This window comes from Eulemur rufifrons, chromosome 3 (assembly GCF_041146395.1).
Source record: "Eulemur rufifrons isolate Redbay chromosome 3, OSU_ERuf_1, whole genome shotgun sequence".
In the NCBI taxonomy this organism is placed as follows: domain Eukaryota; kingdom Metazoa; phylum Chordata; class Mammalia; order Primates; family Lemuridae; genus Eulemur; species Eulemur rufifrons.
The window spans coordinates 2643333-2665534 of record NC_090985.1 but is presented as its reverse complement, the minus strand read 5'-3'; the positions used below and the strand labels follow the sequence as shown (position 1 = coordinate 2665534).

At 51.2% G+C, this 22202-nt stretch overlaps 1 protein-coding gene across 3 annotated transcripts in view; it reads left to right on the top strand.

Annotated features, from left to right (window-relative positions):
• Window positions 1-10557, top strand: part of EFL1 (elongation factor like GTPase 1) — a 125206-nt gene extending 114649 nt beyond the window's left edge. For 2 of the 3 annotated variants that reach the window (XR_011233156.1, XM_069465639.1), the window contains one exon: window positions 10237-10557. Coding sequence is in view for 2 of the 3 variants with exons in the window: in XM_069465639.1 (XP_069321740.1) it covers window positions 10237-10425 (189 nt within the window). In the remaining variant the exon portion in view is untranslated. The remainder of the gene's footprint in view (window positions 1-10236) is intronic. The other variant, XM_069465638.1, reaches the window with a different exon arrangement.
• Window positions 10558-22202: the final 11645 nt, after the last annotated feature.

Below are 22202 nucleotides of genomic sequence, written 5' to 3'. Positions count from 1 at the left end.
TTATTGGCTTATTACATCTGAATAGATATCATTGCTGCATTTCATTATGTAGAAAACATTAGCTTCAGAACATTTAAGTTATTTGTTAATTCTCAAGCTTATGGGTAGTTATTTCTCATTTATCCCAAATTCTAGCTTTTTAGCTCAGGTTTTGATGTTCGGTACTCAGCCTTTACCTAAGAGCACAAATCAGTGAGAAATACAAGGGATGGGTCCAAAAGACATCACCTGAAGAATAGGAACTGTGTCTGTAGTGTAAATATAGTACTGATGTTTCTGATGATAAACACGGTTACAGAGTCCTCTGTCACAGGGTTCAGTGACCAGAGGTGTGATTCCAGAGCAGTGTGGCTAAATGATACTTAGCACTGGAGAGAGATTTATTCCGCTTCAACTCAATGATCTTGAGAGTCAGAATACTTTCTTTATTGGTGCTGCCCTTGCTGAAAACTGCCTTCAGAACTTGCAACTCATGCTTCTGAATATCTTAGAGATGACAGGTCATCCATCTCATGAAGATGGCCTTGATCAACACTTGTGCAGAAACTGGGCTACAGTATGTTTGATCAGAACAAAGAGGGCGTAGGTTAAGTAATCACTGGGATTATCTGTAAATGCAGTTGCAAAATAGGCATTCAGAGCTGTTGTAATGGCCTCATTATTGGAGGAATGATACATTTGAATTCATACATTCTATTTTTTGTTTTAAAATCTCATCATTTTACAGTCTGGTTTGTTTTGTTTTAAGAGACAGAATCTTGCTCTGTCACCCAGGCTAGAGTGCAGTGGCATGATCATAGCTCTCTGCAGCCTCGAACTCCTGGGCTCAAGCAGCCCTCCTCCCTCATCCTCCAGAGTAGCTAGGACTACCGTCACATGCCACCATGCCTGGCTAAATTTTTTATTTTATTTTTTTTTATTTAGAGATGGGGTCTTGCTATGTTGCCCAGGCTGATCTTGAACTCCTGGACTCAAGCGATCCTCCCTTCTCCCCCTCCCAAAGCACTGGGATTACAGGCATGAGCCACCAGGCCCAGCCATCAGTCTTGTCCTTGAAAGGGATTTTACAAAATATATCTTTTAAAAAATCTATAAAGTTCCCCCCATTTCCTAATTGGCCAATATGTTAATTGGGAAGCAGGTAAGACTGCTTTTAACAAAGGGATCCCAAAATACAGGGCTCAAATGAGGCAGATTTTATTTTTGTTTTGAGTCTGGGGAGGCAGTCCAGGGCCCACATGTGGCTCACTGTGGCGGGAGCCCAGGCTGATTGTGGCTGCTGCCTTTCTCCACGCTTGGCTTCCACTGATCTCCAGAGCAGCTGCTCCCCCTCCTGCCATGACGTCTGCATTCCAGCGGTTAGAACAGGGGTGAGGAAGAGTAGGGCATGCTGCTTTCCTCTGAGGACACAAACCAGATCCTGCACACATCACTTCATCCTCATCCCTTGCCCAGAACCAACCATATGACCACATCTGACAAGGCCCTTCCTAACAAGGAGGCTGGGATATGTAGTTTTTTAACTAAGTCAGAAGTTAGCAAACTATGGCTCATTACCTGCTTTGTTAAATAAAATTTTATTGGAATACAAGCAAACATCCAACTATTCACGCATTTTCTATGCCTGCTTTCAAGCAGAGTTAAGTAGCTGTGACAGAGCTCATATGGCCTGCAAGTTGAAAATATTTACTATATCTGGCTCTTTATAGAAAAAGTGTGTCTATGTCCCCTGACCCTAGCTGGCCATATGCCCACCCGAAATATCTCTTAGCAAAGAAAAGGGGAGAATAGATATTTAGGGACTACTAGTATAAAAACAGCAAGGTTTTATCAAATAAGGCAATTTTTGTTACATGAAAGCCGTGATGGTTTTCAATCTACTTTATCTCATAATTTTTCAAAAGACTGAAAATTGATCTTATACACTTAATAGTTTTTTAAAAAATATCAGTTTCTGATTTAGCTATAACTTATTAAAAATCAGGCTCTTAAGTAATTTTAGAGAAAAATGTTGTCAAGAAAAGTTTTGTACCATCCTTCTGTCATATCCTTGCCACCTGTCATGGTCCTATCCCCAAAAGCTTCAAATCTTTGAAAGTCTTGAAAACTACATTATAATTAAATGTCATTGATCTGATATTTCTTGGCTGTCTTGGTTTTTCCCCCCATAGTTAGGTTTAGAAATAACACAGTTGTTGAGATCTGCCTTCTCACTCCAAGGCGTTTTTTTTTTTTTTTTTCCATTTGTATTCTACTACACCATATAATTTACAATCAAGAGCTTTTGAGAGAAAGTGCTTCAAAAAATAGAGAAAATAAAATTACAGGCATTTTTCCATGAAGAAACCTTTGAAGTCAGCAATCTCATAATTTCTCTTTCTATGTTTTACCCTTCTATGAAAAAGGAAGAAAAGGAGCTAATAAGAGGCACAGAAAAAAAAATATTACCAACCAATGCTGTTGTACATGTATGTCAGCATAACCTCAAGATTTGCCATTTAATACTGAGATTACCCTGAGGGGTGGGATAGAGTTCACACGGGGTAAGGAAGAAGTAATTACAACAGCACTGGAGAATTTTATTTTGGACATGGTGTTTCCCACCTGCCAGCCATAATTATAGTGAAAATTGGGCAAAAAATTAAAGTGAAGTGCCCAAAACTTTCCTTCTAGGCTTTTCTTTTTAAACGCCTGGGGCAACAGCTTGCACTTGGGTGCCTTCCTGTGGATCAGAAGATGGCAGACCCTCCGTCTGCTGAGTTGTGAAAATCCACTCTCACTCCAGGCAGATGCATTCTGGTGAGCCAGTGAGGAGGAGGCACCTTTTCCTTCAGTCTGACAGCAAGCCCCTCTTTGTGGCCTGGAGGGGCTCTCTGTGGAGCGCAGGGTGGACAGCCGGAGGGGAGGCTCATCTTTGTCCCACTGAGGAAATTCAAAACTGGCCTCCAGCAGTCTATTCTTAGGGTGCATGTGGCATGTGGAGACAAGTGGCTTCAGGATGTCCCACAGAGACGAGAGCAGTGGAGGTGACAGTGGACACCTGCTGGGGTGCAGGAGGCGCGGGCAGCCGAGCAGGGGTGGGGGGGGTAGTCTGGAGCCAAGTCGCCAAAAGGCCCCCCCTGGCAGGCGCGGGTGAGTGCGGAGAGTGCGTGCTCCTGGGGCCTCTCGGGGCAGACTGAGCCAGCCTCAGAGGTCTCAACGCTTCAGTCCTCTATTTTTCCAAAAAAGACTCTGGTCCTAAATTGGCCAGTCTGTGTGTGGTGTCTCTCACCTAGCACTTCTTTGATTTCTTTCTCTACAATTTGTTGCTTTCTGCTTTAACAGAATTTAAATTTATTTACCACTACAACATGGTGCTACTAAGAACATGTGGCTTCTTTGTATTCCAAGATGGGTCTGTCTTCCAGCTGGTTAGGGGAAGGCTCCAGAAACAGCTAATGCTAGTGACATCACATTGCCTTACAGGATAGGTAGCTTTTGTGGGTGGCTGCCCAGGTAAATGTTTAGTTTCCTGACTTTCTTCTCTTTCCTGTCTCTAAGAAGGAGAGGGCTTCTGTGACCTCGTGGTGGGGGAAGCAAAAAGGGAGCCTTCCCTCCACCTGGTGCCCTCTGCATCCTCCCTGGGCTTTGCCCCATGAAGTGGCTTGTCTGGTCTAGTCCTGTCTGGCCACGAGGGCCAGGTGGTGGTGGTAGCCAACCGATTTTAGGAATCTCCAATACCAACCATCCACCCACAGCTGCCTCCTTGTCCTGACCCCAGGCCACTCGGCACCTGTATATCCGTGCACCAGTGCTGGGGACTTCTGGATCAGCAGTCCCCCCCCCCGCCCCCATGCCCTTTCTGACACCTTGTCAGATTTTTCTGAGAGGCTCACAGTCTGTCTGCTTGTGCAGGAGTTCAGGGACTCGGGGAAGAAGGGGAGAGTTCTTTTTAATAATCTGAGCTTTCTGCAGTCCAGGCAGGTATGCAGCAGTTTATTCGGTTAACATACGTTTATCAGCTGTACACTAAGGGCACCCACCCTCAAAGAAAAATAGTCATTTGTATCTTCCTGAGATCAAGCCACAGCAAAGGCCCAGGTGGAAGGAAAAGAGGGTGTAGGACCCTTGCGGAGCCCACAGAGAGGCCTCACCTCCCAGGTGAGTCTACACCACTGCCCAGCTGGTCCGGGTTGGGCTCACCTTGAGGATCCAGTGAGGGGACATATGAAAGTTCTTAGGAGGATTCTCGTATTTGGAGGTCCTTGGTCAGTCTCGCTCCGAAAGAGTGGTAAAGGCTGGAGCTCGGGAAGCTTGTGTACCTTGCTCAAGGCCACACAGCCAGCCAGCGACAGGGCCGGACGTAGCGTGAGAGTAATTGGGACAGCTGGGACCTTTAAAGTCAAATAAGAATTTCTAGTATGTGTGCAGCGTGGCTTGTGGGTCCAGGCAGGCAGATTTCTGAGACAGGAGTCCTGGCTTTATGGGCTTTGGCTCCCTCATCCCAATTCTTCCTGACTCCTCCTACTGTCTCCCTTTTTCTGTTGCTAGATCATTTATTGATGCTGTTTTGGGTATTTTCTCCCTCTGGAAATGAGAAGTTTGCTAAATTAGACTGCAGAGAAGCCCCCGGTACAATATACGTTATAATTTAGATATGGCAGGGTCCCAGCAAGCTGCCAGTACTTTGCGAATGACACCCCTAGAGACTTCGGTGATCACTTTGTAGACATATCCACTGATGGCATTTGGTCCCTCACATGCTTTAACCTCAGGGCACTGGTTTGTGCTCTTACACACGGTAGCATTGGGAGGGCTGGGACAGGGTCCCCAGAAGTGACTGTGGAAGCCGAAGGATTCATCTGCTAGCCCACAGAATGCCGCAGCAGCTGCTCGCGTGGCTGTTTTTCCAGTCTCCCTAGCCTGATGGTTTCACAAAAAGCACATGGAGGCCACCACCTGCCTCCTGGATTTCCCCTTCCATTGACGTGTGCTCGTGCTTGTGACCCGAGTCCTAGATTCCTGACGTGGCGCTGTGATGGCGAGGGTGGGGCCGTGCCTTCCTGCACCCCAGGCGCGGCTCCCGCCCTCAGCTGATGATCTCGTCCAGTCCTCGTGCAGTCATGAGACTGGGACTTTTACCGCTGCACCCTTGCAGATGGGAGAACCCGGGCACAAAATGGCTTGAAATAACTTGCCCGGGATTACACAGCTCAGTGGATGGGGAAGCCGCATTGGACTGAGCCCGCCTGGCTCCGGAGCCAGTGCTGTCAACCCTCACACCACGGCCGCGTCGGCCTCAGTGTCTGCCCCCCACGCCCCTTCTCTGGAGCTGAGCTCACACACTGTCTCCTGGCTCTTCTCCTCCCCGCATTCCCTTTGCCTGTTTTGTTATACAAAGGGCAGACATCACCACCCTCACCCCCTTCTACCAGCAAAGAAGAGCAACCAATTCCTTAAGCAGTTTGTGTTTCTTACAGGGGTTGAGAATAATTTTAATTCCTCCTCCCAACAGTTGACCCAAAGTTATAACTTGTGGATGGGTGGCTTTTTAAAAAATTGGGATAATTTTATTCACAGAAAGTTATCAAAAAATACATACAGGGAGGCCCTGTGTACCCGTCACCCGTTCTCCCCAGCATTAGCGTCTCTCGTAACTGTACTACAGCACGAAGCCGGGACACGGACATTGTTAGAACCCCGGAGCTTACTCACCTTCCACCCGTCATGATACGTGCACTGGGCTTGGCCAGTACCACGGGGCAGCTGATGTCTGGCTGAGTCCAGTCTTCATGGCAGTCTGCTGTCGTGGAAAAAGGGCAAGCTTTGGAGCCAGGCAAAACTAGGCTGTGCCGGGCGCTTTACTGTGTGACTTTCATGTAGGACCTTCTTTACCTCCACTGCAGTCCTGTATCAGTCGTGAATGTTTTCAGCTGCAGGGACCTTAATGCCATAACAATCGTTTCTTAAGCAATTAGGGCTGGTGCAGTGGCTCAGCGACACTGACAAAAACCCAGGCTTGCCTCTGCCTTGCATGTTCGTGATACGCACGTGCGTCTGGGGGGTTCTATAAAATCTCATCACGTGTGTAGTTTTATGTAACTAGCGTAATTAAGATCCAGAATTGTTCAGTCACCACGAGGCTCCCTTGTGCTCCCCCTTCGTAGCTACCCCTGCCCCTCAGCCTGGATGGGTGGCTTTTGGATGACAGCCACCTGCCCTCCTCCGGCCCAGGCCCAGACCCTGAGCCTGCACTGACTCAGCCTGGCTGGTAGCATGGTGACGTTCTAACATTCTCTGCCAATGAGGGGTCAGCGTGAGCAGCTAGTGAATCAGAACTGAGTCTCTGGGGACCTGTGTGCCCACAAAATTGCAGTCTGCTCCCTCTGACCCAGGAGAACCCGCTCAGATTGCCAAGTCCACAGAGCTGGGCTTCCCCCCGCTCCTCATTCTAGCTGCAGTGTCCCGTCCGAATCTCATCCAGTCCCCGTCTGCCACTCTACTCAACCCAAGGGCTGGACCTTGTCCCCTCTCCTGCCCCTGTCCCCCAGCCTCCAACTGGGGCCTCACTGCAAGACACTCCTCCTGTAGCCTTGCTGTCACCGCCAGAACGTTGACTCTGGCTGCCGGTGCCGCTTCTGTGCTTCCCTGGCTGTTCTCACTTCCTACTGTCTGCTCTTCCCTTCGGGGGTTATTTTCTTTTTGCTAAAAGGGTATTTCTCAGTTCTTTTGTTGAGGATCTGTAAGTAGTATGTTTTTAGCCTGTGTTTAACAGAGGCTTTTTTTGGTTCACTGATAGTGGTTTATTTAACTAGATAAAAACCTTCAGGCTCACACCTGGGTTCCTTCGCCTCCGCAGCACGTCGCTGTGCTGTGGCATCTGCTGTTGACGTGCAGCCGGGTCTGAGTCTTGTTCTTCTGCAGGTGATCAGGTTTTCCTCTGCGACGTCTCCGTGTCCGCCTCAGCACCGGGACACAGGGGGCTGCCTCGTTCCAGCCTTTGTTCAGGAGCAAGAGCACAGCTGTGGCTCTCACCTCCTGTCCTGTCGTGTCCAGCGGGTCAGACAGCGTCGGGAGATGCGGTGCTCAGAGATCCCAGCGTTTCACCACCCTCGCGAGGGGCGGATTGTGTCATTGTCTCACCCAGGACTCTCGTCCTGTTCTCCGCGCTCTGATCTTAGAACTCCTGTTACATACATCCCGCACATACTGTGTGGCTCTTGCTTTCCTTTCATACTTTATCTTTTTCTCTCTGTGCTGTATTCTGGGAAATTTCTGTAAGTCTGTCTTTATAAAAAATAATTTATTGAGGTGAAATTCATATAGCATAATTGTCATTAATCATTTTGAAGTAAACAATTCTGTTGCATTTTGCACATTCACAGTGTTGTGCAGTCCCCACCTCTGAAGCATTTCCATCGCTCTAGAGTAGAACTTTGTTCTCGTTAGCAGTTTCTCACCATTCCTGCCTACCTCAGTCGCTTGTAACCACCCATCTGCCTTCTGCCTCTACGGATTTACCTATTCTGACATTTCATGCACGTGGAATCAGTCATACGCTGTGTGGCCTTGTGTCTGGATTCACTTAGCGCAGTGTTTGGTGGCACATCCGCCCTGGAGCATGTCCTGGTGCTTCACGCCTTCCCATGCTGTGTGGCACCCAGCCCCTGGGTGCGCCATGTCCTGCCTGCCCACCTACCCACCGGCGCACAGTTGGGCTTTCCCACCGTTGGCTGTTGGGAGTAAAGCTGCTGTAAACTTACATGTGCTGTACTGGTTTGAGTCCCTGTTTTCAGTTCTTTTGGGTATGTACGTAGGAATTTGATAATTTTATGTTTAACTTTTAAGGGAGCTTCCAGACTTTTTTCCAATTGGCTGTACCATTTTACCTTCCTGCCAGCAGTGTATGAGACTTCCAGTTTCTCCACATCTTCATCAACATTTCTTTTTCTTTTTCTTTTTTTTTTTTCTAATTGTTTTTATTATAGCCATCCTAGCGAGTGTGAAGTGGTACCTCATTATAGTTCGATTTTCGTTTCCCTAATGTCACATTGAGCATCTTTTCATTTGCTTGGTGGCCATTGTATATCTTCTTTGGAGAAATGTATATTCAAGTCCTTTGCCAATATTTTATTGGGTTTTGTCTTTTTGTTGAGTTGTAAGAATTCTTTATATATTTTGGATATCGAGTCTGTCTTTTAGTTCACTTAATATCTCTCCAGCAGTCTTCTATTTAATCTGCCTACTTAGTTTCTTTGTTATTTTTATGTCTAATTTTTTTCTAGTATTTCTAGTTCTTTCTTTTTTACAACTATCTAATGTTTAGTAGATGATGCCTGCCCACCCTTATTTGGGGATTTTTAAGTGTGCCGATGCTGACTGTGAGGTTCTTCAGGTTCCTGTGTTGCCCGTCCTGACTGGGATACAAGTTCTGCCTGGTGTTGGGTCTGGTGCCAGCTGTCGTGGGGCTGGTTTCCTTCTGGGCTTTGTGCTCTGCAGTTCTTACTTGCAAGGCCTTCCCGGGGGGGTTTTCTCCTCCATGTCGTCTGTCACGGGGTGGCCTCCCTGCTAGGCACTGCAGAGTCCTCATGTCGTCCACCCTCCCCAGTGCCGTAGTCCCCGCTGCGTCCTTTGCTTTGGCTCGGCTCACAGCCGCCGTCGGTGCAGGTGGCGCCGAACAGCAGACTCAGCTGTTTGGCACATTCACAGTGTTGTGCAGTCCCCACCTCTGAAGCATTTCAGAGGCTAGTCTGCAGAGGTGCCAGCTTCTGCCCCGTGGTCCGCAGCGTTTCTAGCCGCAGCCCTGAGCAGACGGGGATGTTCCAGCCGCAGAGAAGAGTGATGGCGCTGGGCCCTACATGCCCGGGTATGTGGCTGTGGGCCCAGCCCCAGTGGGCTTGAAGAGCCTAGCCCTCCCAGGTCCCCTCTGCCTTGGCTCCCTGTGGGCTGTGGGTGCGGCTTCCCCTCCTCCTCCCTTCCTGGTCCGCAGGAATTTCTATTCTGTTTTGAAGAGTGACTGTGTTAAAGTATATTTTTCTTTCATTTTATATTTTGAATTGCAAAGTGTTGTGATTTGTGCCCACATAATAACCTTTTCCCCCAATAAATTAAAAAAAGAGAAAATTTAAAAGTAAGACATGAAATCTTTACAGATAAAGCTGATCTTATAGAATGTGGTCTTTATCTGTAGGCAGTCCTGATTCTGAAGTGTGGAGTTAGGCTGGACTGGGAAGGGCTCCTGCCAGAGGGGCAGGGTCTGCTTCTGTGACCGCGGAGGAGCAGAGGGGATTGTTGCTTCCTGTGCACGGCTCGTTTCCAGGAAACGGAAAAAGGGGCGGCCGGGCTACCCGTGTCTGTTTCCTCTTCTCACATTGACCAGTCGGATTCCCGTGGGGAACCACGAGTAAGGCAGCAGAGAGGCCAGGACGCGTTAGGCTCACGGAGCCTCGTCTCCCTGAAGGAGCCATCAGGAGTGGTTCCCCCATCGCTGAAAGGGGAGTGCTCAGCGTGTGCAGTCCCTGTCCTGTCCTGTCCTGGCGTCAGTCCCTTGGATGTGGAGCTCAGGAAGGGCCGTGTCCAAGTTCACCAGCTCCTTGGACATCGTGACTTGGCTGCTGGCTGAGCCCCTCTGCCCAGTCTTGCGTTCAGGTTCACGTTCCTTCTCCAAGCTCTGCCCTTCCCCCTTCCTTTCACAGAATGGCCTCCGAGGAAAACGTCCTCAGCAAGCCTTGCGCTGGCCTGGTCTTTCCTCACCATCAAAGCAGCGAGCGGGCCTGGCCAGAGAAACGAGGGAAGCAGGCTGCGCGTGCCCGTCTCTGGCCAGCTCGCCAGGGCGGAGGGCGCTCCGTTCGAATGTTAGAGCCAAAGCTCAGAATGGCGGGGAGTGTGCTTACACGTGGTGGTCTTTGTTGGAGACAAAAGCAAAATTGATGAAAAGACATTAACTCTGAGATGTATCTTAGCAAAAAGGAGGGCTTTTAAAAATCATATTAAAAACTAATACTTTCCTTCCTCAGAGTTATGAAATGACTCTGTAAGCAAAGAATAATACATATGTTACAAGTTTTGTTGGATCTGCTTCCATTTGTTCACGTCTCCATGATTCATTTTTGTTGATCGCTGTCCCTAGCGAGTTCTGCTCTTCATTGCCTAGATCCTTCATTAGCTACGACCGTGTAAATTGGGGAGCCCAGTGGATGAGGTTTGAAGCTGAAATACGTTTGGTAACCAGCATGCTCTGTCGCCTTCTTTCACAAGGTCATTCCCAGCGACCCCTTCTGGGTGCCGACCACGGAGGAGGAGTACCTGCACTTTGGGGAGAAGGCCGACTCCGAGAACCAGGCCCGGAAGTACATGAACGCGGTGCGAAAGCGGAAGGGTCTTTATGTGGAAGAAAAGATTGTGGAGCATGCGGAAAAGCAAAGAACACTCAGCAAAAATAAGTAGCTTCTACGCTCGGTGGATTCTTTTCTCTGTGATGAATTAAAAAGTATCATCAAGTTTTAATATTGGGAAAATTTATTTTTGCTGCGTTATCTGTGTGCAGTCACTTTAAATAAACTTGATCCATATATATATATATATATATATATATTTTGTTTTTTGAGACAGAGTCTCGCTCTATTGCTGGGCTAGAGTACAGTTCACTCTACTGTACTCACTGCAGCCACAGACTCCTAGGCTGGGGCAACCCACCTGCCTCAGCCTCCCCAGTGGCTGGAACTATAGGCGAATGCCACCATGCCCTTAATTTTTAAAATTTTTTTTGTAGAGACAGGGTCTTGCTATGTTGCTTAAGCTAATCTCAAACTCCTGGCCTCTAGTGATCCTCCCACCTCAACCTCCCAAAGTGCTAGGTTTACAGGCATGAGCCACCATGCCTGGCCCCATTTTAATTCGTTCTGGATCAAGAGAAGAAGTTATCATAAATATTGTAATGGTGATTTATCACTGCCCTGTGTGTAACCCTGCAGCAGCAAGATGTGTGGTCACGGTGACCATTTGGTGCTGGGGACGTGACACGCAACCACACGGTGGGCTGTATCCCCCGCTCTGTGCTGAGCAGCCGCAAATGGACTGGCACTCTCTCTGCCTGTCATCGCAGTGTCACTGTTCTGAGTGCATCCTCCACACGCAAATCACGTGTGAACTTCTGATGGGAAACATTTCATATTAACTCATTGAATCACCGTATTTAATATCATTTGGAGAGACCACGTATTTGAAAGAGCAGCTGCTTTTTAGTTAAACCAACTCACTTTACAGCTGATCCATCTTGTGTTGTCTAACAAAACAGTGTCATGTTCAGTAGTTAGCCTTTAAACCTTTTGCTTTTACACTCGTAAATTTTTAGCACTTGTTTACAATAAGTATGAGTGAAAGTTATCCCTGTACTTTTTTCTTAAAAAAAAAATAATAATTTCTATCATTTTCTTTGCTGTTTCCTCTTAGCCTTGCTGAAGGGATATTAGCCAGTGTGCATGAGGTTATTGCCGTTATTGTAAATATTCTTCCCAAATGTCAGTTGCCTTGTTCAGGGTCATCCCCATTTAAGGAACAAAAGCAATTCAGTAAAAAATGATTTTATAATTTTTGATGTTGCATAACTTTATAGTCCCTTGAAAGGATTCCTTTATATAACATAAAATTATTGGACCAGACTTTGTTTTTGAAATGATTTTAATGGGGTTTCTTAATAAGCCAGGTCATGTTTAATGCTAGTTGTAGACTATCATTTTAAATCCTTAGATCCCTGACATAGTTGGTCAAGTCTAACTGACCTAGACTTTGGGGAAAATGTCACTGGATAATTCACTGTTTAAATTTAACAAGTAATGATATCTGAATTAATTTATGGGAGTTATACTATCTGTTGGTTTATTTGAAAGCTTTGGTAACTAGGGAAAGCTGGCACCTTGGTTTATGGCATTTGTAAGTGACACCATTTAAACTGTGAGATGTGCCATAAAACATATTCTTAAATTCTACACTTTATCAGCAGGTTTTGCATTTAATAGAGAAGAGCAGAGCCCAGAAAGAGTGAGAGAAAGAGCTGCTCTTTCTGCAGTTGTTTTGGGCCCTGCCAGGTGTGCGGGTGTGGGGGAAGTGACCCGTCAGGTTGACAGACTGTCTCGCCTTCTCCAGTGCGAGGGAGATGACAGTGAGCAGTAAGATGGCCACAGAGAAGCAGGCCACGGGGTGCAGCTCATCTGCCATCTAAATGATCTGTCCTGTTGTGTCACTCAGGCTGGTGCTGAGGTCACGGAAACCCCGTCTCCGTCTGTGAGAGCAGGTGACGCCGTGTCCGTGGTCTCTGTCCCAGTGCTGTGCCCAAACCCTAGCCTCAGTCTGTTGAATTCAGTGGAAACCAACCAACACCTGTCAGTGCCCGAGTGGAAGTGAGCGTGTTCCTGCTCTCGTGGAGGGGCTGGGTTTTTGCAGGCGTTTACAGACGGGCTTCAGAGGCAGTGAGGAAGGCTGGGCGGGTTAAGGAAGCCACAAAACCAGGACCCGAACTCCTGGAGAATGCTCTGCATTGAGGTCCAGAGGCAGCTGTCCTTCTACTCAGGGGACAATGCCTTTTCCCAGCCAGCCCTGGAGCAGAGGTGGGTGAGGTGGGCTGGGAGGGGCCTGGGCTCCAGGACCCCACTGGAGGGTGAGCTGAAAGCAGCCCAGAGCCTCAGCACCCTGGCACTCTGATTGGGAGGCTCTGAGGGCTGTTTCGCGTGTCAGTTTCCATAGCCTGGAGGGAATTGCCCTTCTCCCCCCCACCCTGGAGAAGTACCTGGTGCTGCAGAGGGGAGGGAGCTCAGGGGCTCTCATGTATTAGTGTCTTCTGCAGGTCAGGGGCTGTCTGTATATATTTGATCTTCACGTCTGTTGTATGAACTAGAGGTAAGGAAATTCATCAGGGCCTGGTGCAAGTTAGGTCTGGCGCCCATGGTCCCATTTCTCACTCAGCTGCATCTCTTGGTAAGCCCTGGTCCAGTGTATCACACAGGGATTCCCGTGATTGTTGTCTGATTTGTGTTAAGATCGGAGATGTCATCAACAGAACTTGAATATTCACTGTAGCACAGCAGGGGAGGACTGGGGGCATCTGTATTTACATTCTGTGCCTTGAACTTAGGTAAAGCTACTAATGTCCAAGATTCAAAATCATTATCTGGACTGGGTCAGATTTATTGACAGTAAATTTAGAAAAACAATTGATTTCAGGAATTCGGTCAACTGGTATACTTGGAGCTGAGAGTGAAACATCCTTTCTCTCCTATCTTAGAAAAACGAAATAAGGCTCAGAGTGATGGACAGCTTGTCCCAGGAGCCAAAGCCCTTCGGGTGAATAGATTATTACATCCGGGAATTAGGTGGTCTTCCATTGTCGAGGGAGTCAAACTCATCCTTTCTTGTTAAGGCAAAGAGCATTTTAAACTTTCTAAGCTAGAAAAAAATTAGGGACAATATAGACAAGAATTTAGATGAGGTTCTAAAAGCAAGATTATAAATGTCAGCCTGACCACGGTTAGTCCCACGACTTTATTTTGACCCTCCTGTTACGGTACGAAGCCTGCAGCACAGGGGGCATCTCCTACCGTTCCAGGAACGAAGGGTGGGAAGGTTTCTCCCCCTGCGGCACATCTGCCCTGCGGGTCCCAAGCCGGGTGGCGCCTGCCGGAGAAGACGGGTGAGAGGGAGTGAGGGGGCGGAACAGAGGTCAGGGGTCCCCCAGAAGGCTGAAATGAAAGGACCGAGGCCCTCCCAACTTGAACGTTCCTGGGTCGAGTTTGAGGGGCAGAGACTCGATCATGCATAACGGGGATGGGTTTCTTACCAACCCACAGGTCCTCTGGGCCGTCCGGTCTTCCCGAGGAAATTGCAGAGAGCCAGGCAGTTCCGTTCAATGCCAGGGGCCCCTCCCCTGCTCCCCCCACCCTCGCCACCCTCCCAGGCCGGGGGGACTGGAGGGTCACCTGTGGGTTTTCCACATCTCTGCCAGGGCTTTGGTTCTGCCCGAGACTATTTTGTATGATGCGAGTTCATGACAACAGCTGTAACAGCTCTAATTCTGCTGTCCCAGATTTCACTGTGATCTCTGAAAGAATCAACCTTTAATGTCCAATTTTAAAAGCTTTTTTACCACAGCTGCAACTTTTACCTTTTTGCCAAAATCAATGATCTTAAATTTTTATTAATTTTCAAATAACCATTTGTAGAATTTTTCCCAAAAATTGTCTCTCCGGTTGAACCACACCGCACGGATATTGTCGTACCGTAGAGCACTGGGACCAGGAACAAGGAGGCAGCTGAGACGCGAGAGAGCCCCGGGTTCTGCCACCCCCGGCCCACTCGGGGCAGGTCGCCCGGTCTCTTCAGACCTCAGCACCTCGTGTGCAGGTGGGAGCTAATGCCGCGCGTGCAAGGAGTTGTTGGGAGGAGCACAGGAAATAGTCGCCGTTAGGACACAGTGCCTGGCAAATCGTGTCCGGCATGGTGAAAGTAACAATTGTTGCTGTTTTTATTTCTGTTACACTTCTCAGGCAGTGAGCGTGCACTGACACGGTAGCTGAATTCAGAACAATTGAGTCGGTTAACCTGATATGGCAAAGATTCAAACTGCGTATTTCACTTTATTTTTCCCAATGATGCCTTCCCGTCCCACTGGCCTTGAGCAGTCTGGACCTGAAAAGGAGGAGGATGGCGGCACACTGAAGTCCCAGGTGTGACTGCTTCCGCGTTTCTCCACTGTCCATCACATTTCCCACTGCAGTTCCAGCCCCTGGTCAGATCAGGAGCTGTCTCTCCTCAAGGCAGAGTAGGTGGGACCGACCCACCCCCAGGACCGCCGGAGGCAGCTGGACTTCGGACAGTGGCCGCTGTTGCTCACGGAAAGCAGGTGAGCCTGCCCACCTCGCGTGGGCCCCGCACGCCCGGCTGCAGCTGCCCTCACGCCTCTTGGAGCCACCGCTCCAGCTGCAGGAGGAGCGACCCGGAAGCACTTGGCAGCACCCAGCTTGGCCTAGCAAGTGTCAGACAAGGGACAACGTCTTGCCCTCCCCAGCACACCCAGTTCCCAAACCCCCTTCTGGGCCAATTCCCTTTCCCTCTCTACTCTGGAAGCAGCACTCATGGGCCTTCTGTCTCCACCTCTGGCAGCTCTGACTCTGAGCACGGCTCTGCCAGCCCACTGTTTCTCCCTTCTTAAACCAGTTTTGTTTTCACTTTATTTGCTCTCCAGCCTGGACCCTAATACCAGTCACTCCAGAAAGACTTTCACCCACACACCCGTCTTCATCCTTCCCGACTGAGCCACATCTGCCAAACCACCCTCACACACCTGCCTTTCTGAAGGCGACTGTTGCCTTCACCAGAAGAGCCGAGGTTACTCTCAGCCCCTGCAGCTGCTTCAGCACCTCTGCACCGGGGCCTCCCTCCTCCTCCCAAAGAGCAAGCGGGCCGAGGGAGCCTTGGAGAAAGCAGGTCGTGGAGAGACAGCGGGGGCAGGGGCCGCAGTCACTCAGGAACGGCCCCAAGGGGACCCACTACGTGGGACCGCGCAGGCAGCCTGGTGCCCGGTGCCCAGCAGGAGGACCTTGAGCAGCAGTGGCTCCTGCTCTGGCCAGTACGTCCACAGCGCCACCTGTAAGGGACAGGGGAGGACCGGAGCCTTCTAGGAAAGTGGAGCTCCGTACGGTGGCCCAGCTGGCCTTGCTCTGGCCTGAGTGGACATTCGCAGGTGACTGACACATGAGAGAGGGCTTCCCACTGCACGTGCCCACCCCACCCTCAAGCTGAGCAGTCCACTGTGAGGTCCCTGCTGCTGCGGGGAAGAGAGGCTGTGGCGACGAGGGGGCAGAGGGCCAGGGAGCCGCCCTAAACCACACTCAGGACCGAGAGCTGGACTGTGCTGAGCCCGTTGGCAAAGGCCCGGAGAAGTGGGGAGAAGCATTTTGTTAAGTTGGGCCCCTCTGGCACCGGGTGGGCCCCAGGGTCGGGTGGTTCACAGCTATAGTAGCCCTTAGTTTTCTCCTGTGTGGCCTCCGGGAGGGGGGACCCTTTTGAAAACCACACCCAGCCGCCTCCCTGCTGGGTCCACGAGGCTTGAGTGGCTTTGACCTCACCACGCCTGCATGTGACCAGGCTTGGACGGTCGTGGATTCAAGTCCCTGGGCCTCATGGGAATGGACGTGTGGCCCAAGGTGGTCCCGTGAGTGTCAGGGCTTTTGGCAGAAAGCCGGTATTTTTATTAGGGTCGTGATGCCAGTGAGGAAGCCGGGGCACCTTTGTCACTCGGCTGCAGCCTGCAGCAAATGGAGCCGGGAGAGACCGGTTTCTGATGACGTCGTTTTCAGCATTGGAATTCTCTTTACCCTGGGAGCTTTCAGTTTCATGAGACAGTAAGTTCCCCTTTATTTGTTTAAATCAATTTGAGTTTCAGTCATAACAATGAAGAGTCCTAACCAGTGTGACACCTTTGATCATGCCTCCCTCCTGCTCAGAAATGCCTGGTGTCTCCCCACTGTCCCTGCACCCTTGCCCTGTCTCCTCTTCATCTCCCGAAGCCTGTCGCTAGAGCTGCCTCCATTAGGATGTCACCTTCCTTGTGGCTGGCCAAACTTGACCTTATCTTTTTCTGAAGCACATACTATTTGTACCTCTTTTTTACCCAGTATGTTCGGATAAACGTGGTGGTGACTGTGTGCAGATCTTACCCTATCTACTCATTTGAAAGCTCCTTGAAGGTCAAGACTTTTCTGCCATTCTGTGCCTTGCACATAGTAGATGCTCAGCAAATCCTAGGGAAGTGCAGTGGCCTAAGACCATGCATGGAGCCGGGTAGAGCCGCATCAGGAACACGGTCTCCTGGCTCCACTCCAGGGCTCCTGGCGCCACACGGAGTGAGCTTGTGAGAAACACACGGTCCCAGCCCCCCTCGGACCTCCCAAGCCACACTCGGCGGGCCCCTCGGGCTGTGTTCCACAAGCCCCCGAGACACACTCGGGTCTGAGGACCCCTGCCATGAAAATTTCAGTTGACATTTAGAATTACACATTTCATGTTTTGAAATATTTATTAACTACTTTGTGATCTACAGATAAAAATGCACACTTTACATCCTCAGTCTAATGTTAAGTAAAATTTTGCAGGGCATCTTTTGGGTAATTAATTTTCTTTCAATTTACAGTAGATAAAAAAAATTCTTAAGTCTTTCCAAATGTGTACACTGTTATTTTAGGACTGGGATTCTCAAACTAAAGGTGAAAGGAGAGAACTAAAAAAAAAAAAATCTAAGAACAGAACATCCATGTAGCATGTCATCATCGGGACGGGCGTTGGGGGCGTTGGGCGCTGTCCGCCGTCCAGACCCGGCAGGGCGGGATCGGAGGACGGCGTGTCTTCACCCGCCTGGAGATCCGGGCGCTTACGAATGTGCTTCTGAGGACAGCGGGCTGGATCCAATGGAAGGGTTGCTGGAACACAGATCTAGATGTGTCTTTTTTTGCCCTAATTCAGAAAAGAGTGACTTTATGAGATGTCTAGTTGTGAGTTTTTATCCCCTCCTTCTTATATCTTTTTTTTTGAAGAAAGTATCCAGAAAAATCAGTGCCAGGAGAATTTCTTGTCATGTGTATCACACGAGATCATCCAAAGTGCACACTTTTTGTTTTATAGACAACTCTTTTCAAAGACATTTTTTTCCATTAAGACAACTTCACTTTTGAGAATGCCAATTACGGGCGAATTCATTTGGCCGTTTTCAGAGGCTTTGCAGCGTTTTTTAAAAATTGCCGCCACCACTGCTGCTTCAGTTTTCAAAAATAAATAGGATTTAGCATCTGGAGTGAAGTTCGATACAGAAAAAGCGATGCTCCCTGGTCAGATACTTCTCTGAGAGGCAGAAGTTCTCGCAGGCCCGAGACTGCGCGGTACCTGGGCTTCTCTCTTTGAGCCAGTCCCTGCCCCTGAGAAGGCTCGTGTGTCTTGGGTGACACCAGGAGCTTTACTCACGTGGCTTGAGTTTGCCAGCCTGTTGGGGTCCCTGGACTGAGCCCTGTTATTGTGGGCTGGGGGAGGGGAGGTGGAGGAGAAGGGAGGGGGCAGGGAGGGAGCGGGACCGCTGGGTGGTTCGCCTGGAGATGATTCCTGGACCAGCACTTCCAGGAGGAAAATGCCCATCAGACGTCTCAGCGACAGTGTTGCTTCCCGCAGATCAAGGCCCCGGGCTCTGATGGCTTCCCCGACGTCCCCGCTTCCCTGGCTTGAGTGCAGGAAGCTGGGCCGAGACGGACCTGGCCTGGCAGCTGCTTGCGGTCCCTTCCCCAGGGCAGGGGACGCTCTGGAGCACACAGAACACGGGTTCCAAGCTCGCCCAGCGCTGCCGCACATGTGGCTGGTGCCGCACGCGTGGCTGGTGCCACACACGTGGCTTTGGCACTTTGCTGGCTTCACAGGTGGGCCCTAGAACAGCGGGTTTCAACTGCACATAATTTTGCCCCCAGGGGACATGTGGCAGCATCGGGAAACACACTGGCGCCCGGCAGGTGGAGTCCAGGGATGCTGCCCAATGTCCTGCAACGCACAGGACAGTCCCCAGCAGCAAAGAGGTATCTGGGCCTAAGTGGGACAGGCGGGGCAGGGAGGCTCTCGTCCCATTCGATTCCCAGGGGCGTCCGTCTGGGGCTGGCGCTGTGTCCTGATGAACGAGGAGGGTGGGGAGTGAGTCAGAGAGTCACCTTGTGACTGGCCCTGCGGCCCTCACCTGGGGCCTGGGCTGCTGCAGCCACGGGGGGTGTCTCGAGTTTGCCTCCAGCTTTTGGGGAGCACAGAGAGCAGCAGGGAACGGTTGTCACAGCCCGGCCAGGTTCACTGCCCACTGCTGGAGAGGAAGCCAGTGCCCTGAGACAGCAGGGGTTGCAGCGGAGAAAGAGCTTAAAATCACAGCTGCCACGCGAGAAGACGGATGGAAGTTCTCCCAGAGAATTTGGGAGAAAGGGTTTTCAAAGGTAATTTGGCTGCCGATTGGCTGGGTTGGGGGTGGAACCATAAGTTGTAGAAATCCTTGTCTTGTGCTGAGTCGGCTCTTGGGTGGGGGTCGCAAGTTGAGTCAGTTTCCGTGGATGGGCCGGGGCTCTGGGTGGGTCGGCGGGTCCACGGGAATGCGGGGCCTGGGAGAAAGCTGAGAATCTCTATGACCATCAGCTGTGCGACTCCCGAGTAGCAATTACAAGAAAGCAAACCAGGGGACAGTGCCCGGTGTGTGTGTGTATGTGTGTGTGTGTTACACACATACACACGAACTGTGCCTGTATCTGTGCTGTCCAGCCCCACCACAGTCCCCACCTTGTGACCCTTGATCGACTTTACCAAGGTTCCCCCGTCCTGTTTCTGTCAGCCCATCCAAACCCTGTCATCACAGGGAGACCCTCTACTTGGGGTGAGTTTCCTAGAATCTGTCCCTCATTGTGGGACAGGGAGCCCACGGGGACGTGGGGGAAGCTGTGCTCTGCCAGCGGCCCAAGGGGAAAAGGCGTAACGCGGAAAGCCGAGAACCACTTAAAGGACGATTCAGCAGCTACATCTTTGGGGACTATCAGCCAAGGTCCTGTTTGTCCCAAGACAATGTGAAAACCACAAAATTTTCATCAAGTTAAAGCATTATGGCACAGCTGGTGACATGCACGAAGCTCACCCCCACCCCAACGTGGCAGCAGCCCCCGCCTGTGTCTGGGCACCAGGGCTGGGCAGCGCTGGGTCCCACGGGGCCGATCAGGATCAGGGACGGCCACAGGGAAGGGACTTTGATCCCCAAGTGCGCGACCCCACACTGCTGAGTCCTGGGACCTGCCGGGGCAGGGCCATCTGGAGCGGTGGCGAGGTCTCCCAGGCGGCGGCTCAATGCGTGGGAAAGAAGATACTTCCCAGTCTCTCTGCTCCTCCGCAGCGCGGCTTGTGTGTCGCCTCCTCGAGTGGCTGCCCTGGGCGCCCGGAGCCCCTGCGGAGCCAGTGTCCCCAGGCCCTGCGGCTGTTCCTTCCTGGCCTTGCTCTCGGCCAGCGCAAAGCCGTTCTGAAAAAGGACCGAGGTCGCCGAAATGCAGAGGGGAGAGGCCTGTTTCTCTGTTCCGTGATGGTGACCCATGGTCCGAACTGAGACCCTCAGGATGGTTTTCACAATGTGCTGCTTTTGGGGAGGGCTGCAGTGGGACCCTGAGTCCAGGAAACCAGCTGGAGAAGACAGTCTGGGGGCACCGGGGAAATGGGACCACGGCCTGAGTGTCAGGTGATGCTGCGGTTTGAATGTCTTTGTCCCTCCGAAATTCATGTCAAAACCTAATCCCCAGCACCACGGTGGCCGGTAGGAGGGGACTGAGTCACGACGAGGAGCAGCAGCCCTCACAGGGGGCTCGGTGCAGGGACGGCCCCCCTTTGCCCTCTGCCGGCTGCTGTGGGGGACACGGCCTTCACGTGCCACCTTGGAGCAGAGAGCAGCTTTCACCCGACGACAAAACCTGCGGGCACCTTGGTCTTGGCATTCCAGCCTGCGGAGCTGTCAGAAAGTAACTCTCTGTTCTTTACAAATTGCCCAGTCTCGGTGCTTTGTTACGGCAGCTCAAACTGACTACGGTGGGTGACACGAGGACAATGACCGCTCACTTGGATGGGAGTGATGATAATAGCATTTTAGTTAAGCAGGGAAGTATCCGTGGTTTTTAGGAGGCAAATTGAAGTATTTGGAGGTAAATGATAATAACTATAATTTACTTTAAAATACTTTCTCTCCAAAAGGATAATACTCTGTACTCCTTACTTTTCCTGTATGCTAAAAATTTTCATATTGAAAAGTGAAAACAAAAACGAAAGACCGACCCTGGAAATCCTCAGTTTATTCCTGTGAAAAAGAACATGCCGCTGTGACTTGGAGGCCAGGGAGGGGCAAGTGTGCCGTGGGGAGGGCCAGCTGCGCCCCAGCGAGGGTGGCACCTGCGCCTGCTGCTCGGCGGCCCCGACCTTCTGTGCCGGAGCGTCTCAGGCCCTCTGCAAACGGAGAAGCTGCTGCCCACAGAGAAAGTAACAGGCCACTCGCATGCTCGTGCAGAGACTGCCTGAGGGTCTGTACCTGCCAGTGTCGGCGCTGGGGGCCGCGCACAGCCCCCGCCCCGCAGAGCTTGTAATCTTGTGGGGGAGGCGGCCGTTGACCAAAGACCAAAAAATAGATGTAAAGTTACAACCTAATAGAATGAGTAGCATTACAAAGGAGCGTGTGTGGGGGAGAGAAGAGACGGAGCCAAGGGCCTGTCGGCTGAGGTTGACCAGAGAGGAGGGAGGTGCAGGGCCCTGGGGCTGAGGGGGCCCCGCGTGGCTGCAGCGCAGGGAGGACGGGGAAGGCTGGCCCTGCCGAGGGAGGGAGAGGCGGAGACGGGGATGCTGGTCCCGGGCCTCTTCCTTCTGCTTTTGTCCCCCAGGCGGTGGAGGGGAACTTGTTGCTGGGCAGGCGCAGGTGTTCTCTCTCGCTGACGCGCCACGGCCCCAGCCCTTTGTGGTCTCACGGCCTTTGGCGTCTCAGACACTCCCCAGCTGACCCTACTGAGTTAAGCACTCAGTGACCTTCAGGGTGGGGTCCCCTCACCCCCTACCTGGCAGGTCCCTGGTCTCAGCCCAGGGCCCTCTCCTGTGGGCTCTTGGGGTCCCGCCCTGCCGCAGGAGGGCTGTGGAGCTCGCCTGGCCGGGTCTCCGTGGCCACACTGCGTGGCTGCTCCGTGCAGACATGCCTGGCGCCGTACAAGGAAGTCCCTGGCCAGAGTCCCCACCCGGGGGCAGAGCGCAAGCCCTTCCACGCGTGGCGTTCCCCTGACCCCACCTCACCCTAGCCCTGCCCTGCCCTGCCCTGCCCTCCTGGGACTGCGGCTGGGGAAGCCACGGCGCATGCGTGTGGCCCATGGCGTCTCCCTCTGTCTCCCTTCCACAGCCCATCGGGAGGAAAGAGCCGGTCTCCATTCACCCCTCCTGCCTGGAGGGGTGTCCTCATACACCGCACCCGGCCTCCTCCCCAGGCTGCAACCCCATGACTGCCGGGGATTCTCTCCGTGCCGGAAGACACCCTGGGGCCTGAGTCTCCTGGGTCTGGTGCTAGACCTTACCCTGCATAAAACATAGATTGCCTAAGACCCCCCAGATAATGTCCTTACTAGAGCAGCGCATGCAGTCATTACCAGCTATTACGATGACTG